We start from the raw sequence: 13,434 nt of genomic DNA on the forward strand, positions 1-13,434 counted from the left end.
AGACCGGCCGTAGGAGCACGTACGGCCGGTTGTGACCGAGGCTTTACATGAAACTAGCATTGTGTTAGTTGTGTCATCATTGTGCTATCTTTCTTTCTTACGGTGTGAGTAATTTTTCAACCACAAAACGTTAAAGTATACTTTAGGACTTATTTTTGTACTTCATAATTGTGTTGGGCATACTTTGCATGGAAGGAAAATTGACGTGGTGATCTTTGTTTACATGAAAGTAGTATCGTGCTAGCTAGTAGGGGGTAGGGCTTTCCTTAATATCATGCAAATGAGCACCATTATGTGCCCGCCCTGCACCCAGAGTAGCTGAGATGAAAAACTTTGAGGGCGATTTTCTCCCTTTTCTGTTTTAAGAAGTATATATTTTCAAAAGGCCACACATTCTTCAACTATTGTCAGATCTCCACATGGAAGGCATCATTGGAAAGCTTAGAAACTGTACTTTCTGAATCTGTCAATAACTCAAAATGCCCCCGGGCAGACACGTGTCCCTGGATTCTGTGATCTGCCACGGTATGTCAAAGCGATGGCCATAAACGAGATGCGTTGAGACCTGTGCAAGACATCGTAGGACGGAAGTAAAGCGTACAGGCGGAAATCAAAGTGACCAACATCTGCCAACGTTGTCAAAAGACGCGCGCGCCCTCTTTCGAATGCTGATGTAATCAAGCCAGAAGTTTTGTTTGTTTTGATAGCAATCAGGAAAGTTTGAAAAAAGTAGGCAGTAATCGTCATTTAAACTCGTTTTTGTGCAATATTTCGTTCGGAAAACAGTTTTCAAAATGGCGGCACTGACACCTGGCTGACACTTCACGTTTCGAAGTCTCGCACAAGTCTCGTGAAGATCGCGCGGATAAGCGACGCCTGCCGTGGACCAAACGAACTAAATTCAACATGGCTAAAAACCGAATAGGCCGATAAGTATAATATTTAATTGCAATTAGTTGCTGATACGAGTCACGATATAAAGGTTACTAAAACCTAATTGAATAACACGTTAATTAAGAAATAAAGCAAGTTTAAAAATGACTTCAGTTCTCCTTTAAAAAAGAAAACATAATGAAGACTGCTGGGTTTTGGTGCAAAATTAAGACGCGAGTGTGACAAAGTGTCCAGAAGAACTGTGGCTGGTTCTGTAAGACGCTCAGTAAAACCTACAGCTCATTTCCTTATCAAACTGCACCCAAGACTACTATTTTTTTTTTTTTTTAAGCGAAGGGTCATCTTAAGGGACTTTTGCACAAAACTGTATACCTTTCTGTCAAGCTGCTTTTAAGCCGATGTCTATTGTTAAACACTATACAAATAAAATTCACTGACTATAGTGAAACTGTTGCAGTTACATGACCCTCTAGGAATTTGTATACTGGACATCGGGTCTATTTTCAGACATCAAACCCTGAGCTCGAGTAAGGGTTCGGGTTAAACACAACATTATGGGATATATTTAATCCTTGTTTGTGGTTAAACTTCTCTTCGCTGCTTTGTTTGCAGCAACACACTGAGCTGGTAATCCTTTGGGGGATTTCTTTTCATGAACACACACCTGAAGACTGGGTATTTTAAAAACTTCTGAAGTGAAATCAAACAGATGATCTCACATGTGTGGGCTATGCATGTGATATCATATAGCTCACAACAATGTTATGCAGGATATGGACGACCCACTTCCTGCGCACTTCCTCCCATTTGTTCTTTCGAATGCATGTTGTTGTTACAACATGCCTATATTCTCATTTTCGTTCTCTCCCACCCATACACACACCTTACAAAAACATGATATCCCTCACCCCACACACACACTCCTATACAGTAGCCCAGCAGTCTTTAAATATACTACTCAACACTTTCACTCCTTAAAAATCAGAGGTGGACAAAGTACCCAACTTCATTACTGAAGTCAAAGTACAGACCCCACTGGTCAAATGTTACTCCAATACAAGTGAAAGTTGTCCAGTCAATTTTTTACTCAAGTACCAAAGTACTCGCTTTTAAAAATATTTAAGTATTAAAAGTACATTTTCTGTCAACGCATTGTTGTATTATTGCCACAACGCTTACAAAACCTAATACTGTTACCAAAGACAAAAATGTGAATTCACAAAATGAACGCATGCCGTGCATCATGGTGGTTTAACGTTAAGCTAGCTAGTCAGTGAAACCCCACCTGACATGCTAGCAAACTCTTTTCAAACTCGAAATCATATTGGGTAGCTAATGTTCCTAGAAAAGAAAGATTTCTACATTTCGTTTATTTGGCAAGATTATGCTAAAACATATTTCTGAAAGGACTTCAGATAAGTTAACGTTATTCATGTTAGCGTAACTCCGTTTTTACATGCTAACTAAGAGTGTCCAAGTTAACTAGCTGTGTGTTAACGTTAGCCGTGGACAAGGCTATGGCAACTTGGCGGGAAAATCCATAGAAAGTCATTTGACTAACCAGACTGCATAGCTATTGCAACGTTATCACTCGTTCTAAAAGCACAGACAACTTTGTTGCAAGCTTTATCTTGGAATAAAACGTTTATATACCTCAATATGCTTCCGCAGGTTGAATGGCGAGTTTTTGTAGGCCATGATGTGGTTCGTTTTCGGCAAACATTTAAAACAAAATGAATCTTTAATCATATACATGTTAATTATATGTAGTAATCCTGTTATATTGTCACAAATTACATTGATTGAATGAAGTCTGAGGTATTATTCACATGTATTCTGTGTCTGAGTCGGAAATCTCGCCTTCTGCAGGCAAATCGTCCAGATACGGCTCAAAACGATAAGGCAAAATGCTTTGTCTTCATGTAATCCGACATGTCCAGTGTCAACCTCAAAAAGGGCCTCAGTTTCTGAAGACTGGTCAGAAAATCACTCTGTTTCGTCGGCCATAGCTGCATAGAAGGCCGAGCAATCGTTCTGCATGTGACGTCACGGCAAATATGGCGGCCACTGACAGCGGTTTGGTGCTTGGCCAGATTGATGCAGCTGCGCACAAAGAGTTTCGTTCTGTTGGTGGTTAGTTCGATCATCAAAGTGATCAGTGGTGTTTGTAGTTTTATTACAGAAACCTATTTTAGAACATAATTTTGCTGTCAGGTGCACTTTAAGAAAAACATTTAAGATAGAAGATTTCTACTATCGTTTTCTCTGCATCATGGCAAAATGATACTTTTTGAAGTATGAATTTCAAGACAGAGGAAGGAGAGAGAGCTTCAATAAGGAACGACTGTTTATAGCTATTACAGCAGAAGTGATTACCGGAACTGACTTGTTTCACAACATGTATTTTCAACATCAGCAATTAAACAGAATGAGGTCATTCATTAAAAACGCAATCTGGTACATGAGCTCATATATTTAGTTTCTCTTAACCAGTATTAATGCAGTCAAATATATAACTAGCTGAGCGTAGGTCATTTTATTACATTAGCTAGAGCCTTTTATTCTTGTCAATTAGGTCATACACTGGTGCTTGAAAGTTTGTGAACCCTTTAGAATTTTCTATATTTCTGCATAAATATGACCTAAAACATCATCAGATTTTCACACAAGTCCTAAAAGTAGATAAAGAGAACCCAGTTAAACAAATGAGACAAAAATATTATACTTGGTCATTTATTTATTGAGGAAAATGATCCAATATTACATATCTGTGAGTGGCAAAAGTATATGAACCTTTGCTTTCAGTATCTGGTGTGACCCCCTTGTACAGCAATAACTGCAACTAAACGTTTCCGGTAATTGTTGATCAGTCCTGCACACCGGCTTGGAGGAATTTTAGCCCGTTCCTCCGTACAGAACAGCTTCAACTCTGGGATGTTGGTGGGTTTCCTCACATGAACTGCTCGCTTCAGGTCCTTCCACAACATTTCGATTGGATTAAGGTCAGGACTTTGACTTGGCCATTCCAGAACATTAACTTTATTCTTCTTTAACCATTCTTTGGTAGAACGACTTGTGTGCTTTGGGTCGTTGTTTTGCTGCATGACCCACCTTCTCTTGAAATTCAGTTCATGGACAGATGTCCTGACATTTTCCTTTAGAATTCGCTGGTATAATTCAGAATTCATTGTTCCATCAATGATGGCAAGCCATCCTGGCCCAGATGCAGCAAAACGGGCCTAAAGCATGATACTACCACCACCATGTTTCACAGATGGGATAAGGTTCTTATGCTGGAATGCAGCGTTTTCCTTTCTCCAAACATAACACTTCTCATTTAAACCAAAAAGTTCTATTTTGGTCTCATCTGTCCACAAAACATTTTTCCAATAGCCTTCTGGCTTGTCCACGTGATCTTTAACAAACTGAAGATGAGCAGCAATGTTCTTTTTGGAGAGCAGTGGCTTTCTCCTTGCAACCCTGCCATGCACACCATTGTTGTTCAGTGTTCTCCTGATGGTGGACTCATGAACATTAACATTAGCCAATGTGAGAGAGGCCTTCAGTTGCTTAGAAGTTACCCTGGGGTCCTTTGTGACCTTGCCGACTATTACACGCCTTGCTCTTGGAGTGATCTTTGTTGGTCGACCACTCCTGGGGAGGGTAACAATGGTCTAGAATTTCCTTGATTTGTACACAATCTGTCTGACTGTGGATTGGTGAAGTCCAAACTCTTCAGAGATGGTTTTGTAACCTTTTCCAGCCTGATGAGCATCAACAATGCTTCCACAAACATGTGTTGTAAAGATCAGACTTTGATAGATCCCTGTTCTTTAAATCAAACAGGGTGCCCACTCACACCTGATTGTCATCCCATTGATTGAAAACACCTCACGCTAACCTCACCTTCCAATTAACTGCTAATCCTAGAGGTTCACATACTTTTGCCACTCACAGATATGTAATACTGGATCATTTTCCTCAATAAATAAACGACCAAGTATAATATTTTTGTCTTATTTGTTTAACTGGGTTCTCTTTATCTACTTTTAGGACTTGTGTGAAAATCTGACGATGTTTTAGGTCATATTTGTGCAGAAATATAGAAAATTCTAAAGGGTTCACAAACCTTCAAGCACCACTGTAAAACTCTGCTGCAAAGTCGTACATCATATTAATATGATTCAAGAATCTTTTTTTTTTTTAAAGCAAGACCGCTACGAAGAAAAAAAAACCTGTATGAAACTGAAATATCTCTGAATAATACTTGGTTTTTATTCTTCAAATTGTTGTAAATATATATTTCATACTCAAGCTAGTGTAGTTTCAGAAATTATTCTCAGCGTGAAATTTTGCATTTGGTAAAAACATCTCTCTTGGTTCACCAGATAGGGATGAAAGGGTTTGTGTTAATTCCCTCATTCATTTTAACTTGTACTGGAACTTATAATAGGCTAAGCCGTGTCAGATTCATCAAATCTCATTTACATCTTAATTTCATACAAATGTAATGTTCCTCGTTTTATTCTTTGACCTTGTGAATATACAAGTTCATATATTTGCATAACTGATGGAGTTATACAGTTCTTAGTAGAACACTCAAATAAGCAGGGATTATTTATTGGACTGCATTGGTCTGGATGTTGATCCACAACCCCAAGTTTAGTGTGCTGTAAATCATCAACTGTTTGAAGTTGTTCTGCCTTTCAGACCCTGGTTTATCACTGTAATGGTGTTCAGCAGTGGCTCTGATAAAATGCTCGTTGCACATTTCTGGCATGTCCGACTCCAGCATGGAAAATGACCTTCGACTTCTTCGACACCCAAATAAAACAGAGTGGCAGTGGTATGTGGGCGTTCGTGGTAGCTGGAAGCTGACTAGTCAGCACTGGGTCACATGCAAAAGCAGGTTTGACTGGAGAATTGGAAACACCAATCGTTTGGCTTATATGCATACCGCATACTGTATAACCCCGATTCCAAAAAAGTTGGGACAAAGTACAAATTGTAAATAAAAACGGAATGCAGTGATGTGGAAGTTTCAAAATTCCATATTTTATTCAGAATAGAACATAGACGACATATCAAATGTTTAAACTGAGAAAATGTATCATTTAAAGAGAAAAATTAGGTGATTTTAAATTTCATGACAACAACACATCTCAAAAAAGTTGGGACAAGGCCATGTTTACCACTGTGAGACATCCCCTTTTCTCTTTACAACAGTCTGTAAATGTCTGGGGACTGAGGAGACAAGTTGCTCAAGTTTAGGGATAGGAATGTTAACCCATTCTTGTCTAATGTAGGATTCTACTTGCTCAACTGTCTTAGGTCTTTTTTGTCGTATCTTCCGTTTTATGATGCGCCAGATGTTTTCTATGAGTGAAAGATCTGGACTGCAGGCTGGCCAGTTCAGTACCCGGACCCTTCTTCTACGCAGCCATGATGCTGTAATTGATGCAGTATGTGGTTTGGCATTGTCATGTTGGAAAATGCAAGGTCTTCCCTGAAAGAGACGTCGTCTGGATGGGAGCATATGTTGCTCTAGAACCTGGATATACCTTTCAGCATTGATGGTGTCTTTCCAGATGTGTAAGCTGCCCATGCCACATGCACTAATGCAACCCCATACCATCAGAGATGCAGGCTTCTGAACTGAGCGCTGATGACAACTTGGGTCGTCCTTCTCCTCTTTAGTCCGAATGACACGGCGTCCCTGATTTCCATAAAGAACTTCAAATTTTGATTCGTCTGACCACAGAACAGTTTTCCACTTTGCCACAGTCCATTTTAAATGAGCCTTGGCCCAGAGAAGACGTCTGCGCTTCTGGATCATGTTTAGATACGGCTTCTTCTTTAAACTATAGAGTTTTAGCTGGCAACGGTGGATGGCACGGTGAATTGTGTTCACAGATAATGTTCTCTGGAAATATTCCTGAGCCCATTTTGTGATTTCCAATACAGAAGCATGCCTGTATGTGATGCAGTGCCGTCTAAGCGCCTGAAGATCACGGGCACCCAGTATGGTTTTCTGGCCTTGACCCTTACGCACAGAGATTCTTCCAGATTCTCTGAATCTTTTGATGATATTATGCACTGTAGATGATGATATGTTCAAACTCTTTGCAATTTTACACTGTCGAACTCCTTTCTGATATTGCTCCACTATTTGTTGGCACAGAATTAGGGGGATTGGTGATCCTCTTCCCATCTTTACTTCTGAGAGCCGCTGCCACTCCAAGATGCTCTTTTTATACCCAGTCATGTTAATGACCTATTGCCAATTGACCTAATGAGTTGCAATTTGGTCCTCCAGCTGTTCCTTTTTTGTACCTTTAACTTTTCCAGCCTCTGATTGCCCCTGTCCCAACTTTTTTGAGATGTGTTGCTGTCATGAAATTTCAAATGAGTCAATATTTGGCATGAAATTTCAAAATGTCTCACTTTCGACATTTGATATGTTGTCTATGTTCTATTGTGAATACAATATCAGTTTTTGCGATTTGTAAATTATTGCATTCCATTTTTATTTACAATTTGTACTTTGTCCCAACTTTTTTGGAATCGGGGTTGTACATATAAAACACAAACAACACCCCCACCCCACATATAAAAAAACCACACAAACACACACACATACCTGAAGGCGGGAAGTTTCTCAATGAAGACGTTCACCTGAAGACGTTTTGCTGCTTGCACAACAAATCCAGTCAGCTTTGGAAAGAAAATTGATGCATGCATTAATAAATTTTTAGCAAGCGGTGACTACTTTCAAGAATCCAAGATGTAAAACATTTTGCTTTCTTTACACCTTTTTTTTTGCTTGCTGCATAATTCCACGTGTTATTTCATACTTTTGATGCCTTCAGCATCGTTCGACAATGTAGAAAAGAATAAAAAATAAATAAAACCATTAAGAAAGTGTATCCAAACGGCAGAAAATTTTTTCGAGACACCTTCTAATTCAATGATTTTTCTTTATTTTCATTAATTAAAAGACAATTCGTGTCTTAAAGTCTAGTCATGATGGACTGTCGTTTCTCTTTACTTACTGGAGCAGTTCTTGGCATAAAATTACTACAGGTGTCGAATACGGCTATTTTTATCGTTTACTATTTACTGATTGATGGTGATGCTGCCTTCCATAAATTTCAAATAAACATTCACTATGTCAACTTTTTCACGTGTGCCAAAATCGCTATCCGGGGCGAACAGGCCGAAAATTACCAATCCAAGATGGCTGCCGGTGGCCATATTGAAAATATTAATTTTTGAACTGCTCACCACAGAAGTATGTGCAATACCTCATTTTATGGGTTTTTGGGTATGGGGACCCGAGGTGGACAAAGTACCCAACTTCATTACTTAAGTCAAAGTACAGACCCCACTGGTCAAATGTTACTCCGATACAAGTGAAAGTTGTCCAGTCAAATTTTTCCTTAAGTACTGAAGTACTTGCTTTTAAAAATATTTAAGTATTAAAAGTACATTTTCTATCAACGCATCGTTGTATTATTGCCACAACGCTTACAAAACCTAATGCCGTTACCAAAGATAGAAATGTGAATTCACAAAATGAATGCATGCTGTGTATCATGGCGGTTTAATGTTAAGCTAGCTAGTCAGTGAAACTCCACCTGACATGCTAGCAAACTCTTTTCAAACTCAAAATCATATTGGGTAGCTAACGCTACTAGAAAAGAAAGATTTCTACATTGTTTTTTTGGCAAGATTATGCTAAAACATTTATGAAAGGACTTCAGATAAGTTAACGTTAGCGTAACTCCGTTTTTACATGCTAACTAACAGTGTCCAAGTTAACTAGCTATGTGTAAGCGTTAGCTGTGGACAAGGCGATGGCAACTTGGTGGACAAATCCATAGAAAGTCATTTGACTAACCAGACTGCATAGGTATTGCAACATTATCACTAGCTGTAAAAGCACAGACAACTTCGTTGCAAGCTTTCTCTTGGAATAAAACGTTTATATACCTCAATAAGCTTCCGCAGGTCAGACGGCAAGTTTTTGTAGGTCGTGATGTGGTTCGTTTTCAGCAAACATTTAAAACAAAACGAATCTTTATTCCATTCAGAAAACTGAACCATGGGTGCTAGCTATAGCCATGGGTGTTTGTGCATTCCTCAGAAGAACCGCCTCCTTCCATTCTGCCATCAACTGATCGTGTTAAATAACGCTGCTGAGAAATTATCGAACTTGATTTTATACAGTCTATGGACGTGACCCTAGTGATTACTGATAGGCTGTCTCAGTGTCACCTGCGAAAAACACCAATCACGTTTTAGAAAAGAAAAGAAAACAACATCCACTTTCAAAGCCGCTTCGTAGTCACGAGTAACGAGGACCTTGACAGAAATGTAGTGGAGTGAAACGTACAATATTTGCCTTTCAAATGTCGTGAAGTTAAAGTCATAAGTTGCCAAAAATAATAATACTCAAGTAAAGTACAGATACTCAAAAAGTGTACTTAAGTACAGTACTCAAGTAAATGTACTTCGTTACTGTCCACCTCTGATGGGGAATCCATTAGTGACAATATTTTCATGACTGAAGGAAAAAAGGGCACAAGCTATGGTCAAGGGTAAGGTAAAAAAAAAATAATAATAATAAAAAAAACACGCCAAAAATTGCAGTTTCACAGAAAACATGAGAAAAACAGAATAACCCTCATGATTTCAAACATGAAATCATGGAATTGGGAGACCTATGCACATAATTTAGGAGAGTATAAGAAAGCAAGCATTTGATTAATATAAAGAAATTGTATCTTCAGTCATACTATTATGATCAATGGAATGTCAAAGTGAAAAATGCAAAATAAAACTTATTTTAGTAGGTAGCAATATCCTGAGAGCCGAAATGTTTAACAGCCAACAAGACAACTTTTAACACCACATTATTACTGTTTGTGTGTCACATAAACCAGAGTCAGGAACATGAAAAATAACACAATAATAATAATAATAATAATACTGGCGGCCATCTTGGATTGGTAATTTTCAGGCTGTTCGCCCCGGATAGCAATTTTGGCACACATCCTAAGTTATTCCTTGGGGTCAAATGAGCCTATAACAGTTGAGTTATCCTCTTCTAAATGATGTGCATACACGTCTAAGCCAGGTCCTAGACTATGATTATCTATTCTTATTTTTTGAAGTAACATTTTGAAAATATTTGTTAAACTGTGTACCATACAAGCCCCTGTAAATTAGTCGTTATATTTACTTTTATTAAGTGAAATGAATGGAAGTGAATTAATTACTATAGAAATAATAAACATATTAGAGCAAACAATTATTATTATTATTATTCTTTTGGCTGCTCCCGTTAGGGGTCACCACAGCAGATCTGTTCCGCATATTTGATTTGGCATAGGTTTTACAGCGGATGTCTTTCCTGACCATCTATCCGGGCTTGGGACGGGCACCAAGTATGCACTGGCTTGTACAATCTCAGTGGCTGGGTATTTTATCTAACCTGCATGTATTTGAACTGTGGGGGACACCAGAGCAGAAACACGGGGAGAACATGCAAACTCCACACAGAAAGGCCCCCATCGGCCATCAGGTTCGAACCTGGAACCTTCTTGCTGTGAGTCGACAGCGCCGTGTCGCCCATTAGAGCAAAGACGGTAATATTGTGCATTTACAGTTTTAACTTTATGAATGAATGGCATCATACTTTTAAATACAAGCGTGTTCTTGTTACGTTGTATTAGCTATAAATAACTGTTCCTTCAACAGGCTTTCTTTTTTCATCCGTCTTGAAGTCTTTAAAAAAGCCTGCATTTTGTCATGATACAGAAATGATAAGGAGTGCATTAATTTACAGTCGACCTATGATTCTTCTTGCAGCCGGAACTACTACAGTAGTTCAGAACTACTGTCGGAACTACTATCAAACTAATTATTACATATGCTTATATATGATATTGAATGTCATTCCACTATTGTGCTCTTAGAACACTGTTAATATTTAACTACTAAACACACCTAAACAAGGATTGGTTACTAGGACAGCTGATAGCTTATTCTTATCACCTTGAGGTCCGTCTAAACTTGACAACAACCCGTCGACGGTTATGTTGACCATGTCAGTGCTTTTCATAAATCGGTACGTAAACAACCAAACATATCTGTGATTCCAAAGCCAAATACGGTATATTCCAGTTGAAATGACAGATAACCCACATTAGTAATACAAAACTGTAAGTACTTCCTGACAGTCGGTGATAAAATCCTATCTTCTTTCCTGTACACTGTAATGTAAAATACCATAATGACATGGCACACTGAGTGCTGATAAAAGTTAAATTGACGTAATATACTGACCAATCTCAAGACACAATAAAACAATTTTTCACACCAAGGTTCCTGTAATATTAAATAAAAAAAAAAATTAATATATTGCCAAGCTGGAACATGGTGGAGTTACTGAACAGTTTTGTGCACCAGCACATCAGATTAGGAAGAAGATTAAGATGACGATATATATATTATTTACCAGCTGAAGGTCGGTCTGTATCGTGAAATACCGTGACCGAGGCCTCTGGGCCGAGGTAAGTATTTAAGGCCAAGCTGGTAAATAATATTTATTTTTAAGCTGGTAAATAATATATTTATTTTTTTCTTTACCAAATTCTAACAGAAAATGAGAGCGCCTGAAAGGGAAACCATAGTCAGAACAAACCTGCTACAAGCTCGTTTTCGGCTTTCTCCTGAAATGCTTTCTTTTTTTTCGTCTTCATCGGGGTAGTAAAACTTGCTTCCGCTGTGAACACTGTCGTTATCGCTATCCATGCTGTAAAATTAATGCTATTATACCGAGAAATGCAAAAATAAATGCTGACAAAAAAAATTGCTACTATATTTGTTGTTGTTGTGAACGAGCGAGTTGCCAAAAGTCCGTAACCGGGGTACGGATCATAGGATTCCGGACCGCTCGCGAGCCAATCAGAGCGCACGATTTGATGGAAACCGGGCCGCGAAAAAAATAAACCATATTATGCTGGATTTAATTATTGGGTAATAATTTAGGTTTATGAATACTGGGGTGCAAAACAGTGCCAACAGTCTCATATTCAATGTTTCTTTTAAAATCTAATCTGATGAGTACAAAAGGGTACAAAACAAGGGGAAAAAAAATAATAATTGTAAAGCCTTTCTGTCAATTTCAATTTGTATCTCGAATGCTGCAAGAACATGCACATAATTATATACCGCCCTCTTGTGCTCAAAAAACGATGTACATTAGCTGTAGAACAGTAAAACGTTTGATGGAATGAAAATCTCTCTTAGGTCCCGATTTACTAAGATCGAAAATGAACAAGTGCTCGTTTGCATCCTGAAGTGATGAATCGTGTGCAGGCTGATTTGAAGCGGGACACGCCTACTGAAGCCATTTGTAGTGTCGCAATCTGAGCTGACGAATACGGTTTCCTTAAAAGCGCCTCATACTCATAAACGGCCAAGTTCAAGTATACTGAGTAATGTTAAATTTGAACTCAAATTATATAAAAGAGGTTAGAGTCTCGCTGTGACGCATAAGCTTTAGGACGCAGCATCTAGGTTTGCTCACAAAGCATGACAAGACACGGTGCTAATGTTAGAAAGCGGAGGTTGTGCAATGTACTAAATGCAGGGGTGCCAAAAAATGTTATACTTTTTTTTTTTTTAAAAAGGGGACAATTTTTCATAACCCGGTTTACCAAAAGATGCCAGTATCATAATACATGTACGTACTGGGTTAATGTCAATGGCTGTCTCATGCTCCTTTTTTGTGGGTCGCAACCCAATTATATCATCAGCAAACTTCTCATCAGCTTGATAGAAATGAGGAGAGGACATGATGATTGGCGCACCTGTGGAAAACAAGAAAGATAAAGACAGGCAAATGGAATAAGCGATAAATAAGAGATAGCCAAAAATGTCCTACATGCAAGTTTTTAAAAAATAAATAAATAAAAACCCACACTGTAGTGTCTTTGACATTGTTAATGGGTAAATGGCGTACAAGTGTAATATTTTTCTGTATAATGATTTTAAATATGTACTTATTTGTAACAATTATGCTATGTAATAATTTTATGTAATAATTTTAAATGACATCACATTAACCTACAGTATGCGCGTTAGGCCACACCAGTTTAATTAGTTGGTGCTCGGATTTTTTCAGGAAAAATATGAAGCGCGCGGGCGAAATAAAAATAAAATTTAAAAAAATGCTCTGATGGTAAAATTAGCGGTGGAAATAGACCAAACAATACAGGCAAACCAGTAAACAGAATTTCAACATACCTGTCAAAGATTTTACGCTTCTGTTCGCTGAATATCCTAACAATCACAAAACACAGGCTTTGCAGGATTCCCCTCCACAGGCATGCTTCTTCCACAAGTCTTTATCTAACGTGAAAGGGGCGATTTGATTGGTTTTCGGTGTCATGTGACCTTTTCTGTTGGCGGGAGTTTGATTTCGATTTTTTTTTTTTCATTTTGCATTTTTTTTTTCAAACGGCGATTCCG

The 13,434-nt window shown here is 38.3% G+C and overlaps 1 protein-coding gene across 1 annotated transcript in view; it reads right to left on the reverse strand.

The window, feature by feature from the left end:
• scarb2c (scavenger receptor class B, member 2c) overlaps positions 1 to 13,434 on the reverse strand; it is a 102,455-nt gene that overhangs the window by 26,401 nt on the left and 62,620 nt on the right. Inside the window, exons 8-9 of the mRNA XM_060935577.1 lie at positions 12,655 to 12,773; positions 7,535 to 7,608 (exon numbers count right to left, since the gene is read on the reverse strand). Of these exons, the coding sequence (XP_060791560.1) occupies positions 7,535 to 7,608; positions 12,655 to 12,773 (193 nt within the window). The remainder of the gene's footprint in view (positions 1 to 7,534; positions 7,609 to 12,654; positions 12,774 to 13,434) is intronic.

This window comes from Neoarius graeffei, chromosome 12 (assembly GCF_027579695.1).
Source record: "Neoarius graeffei isolate fNeoGra1 chromosome 12, fNeoGra1.pri, whole genome shotgun sequence".
NCBI lineage: Eukaryota > Metazoa > Chordata > Actinopteri > Siluriformes > Ariidae > Neoarius > Neoarius graeffei.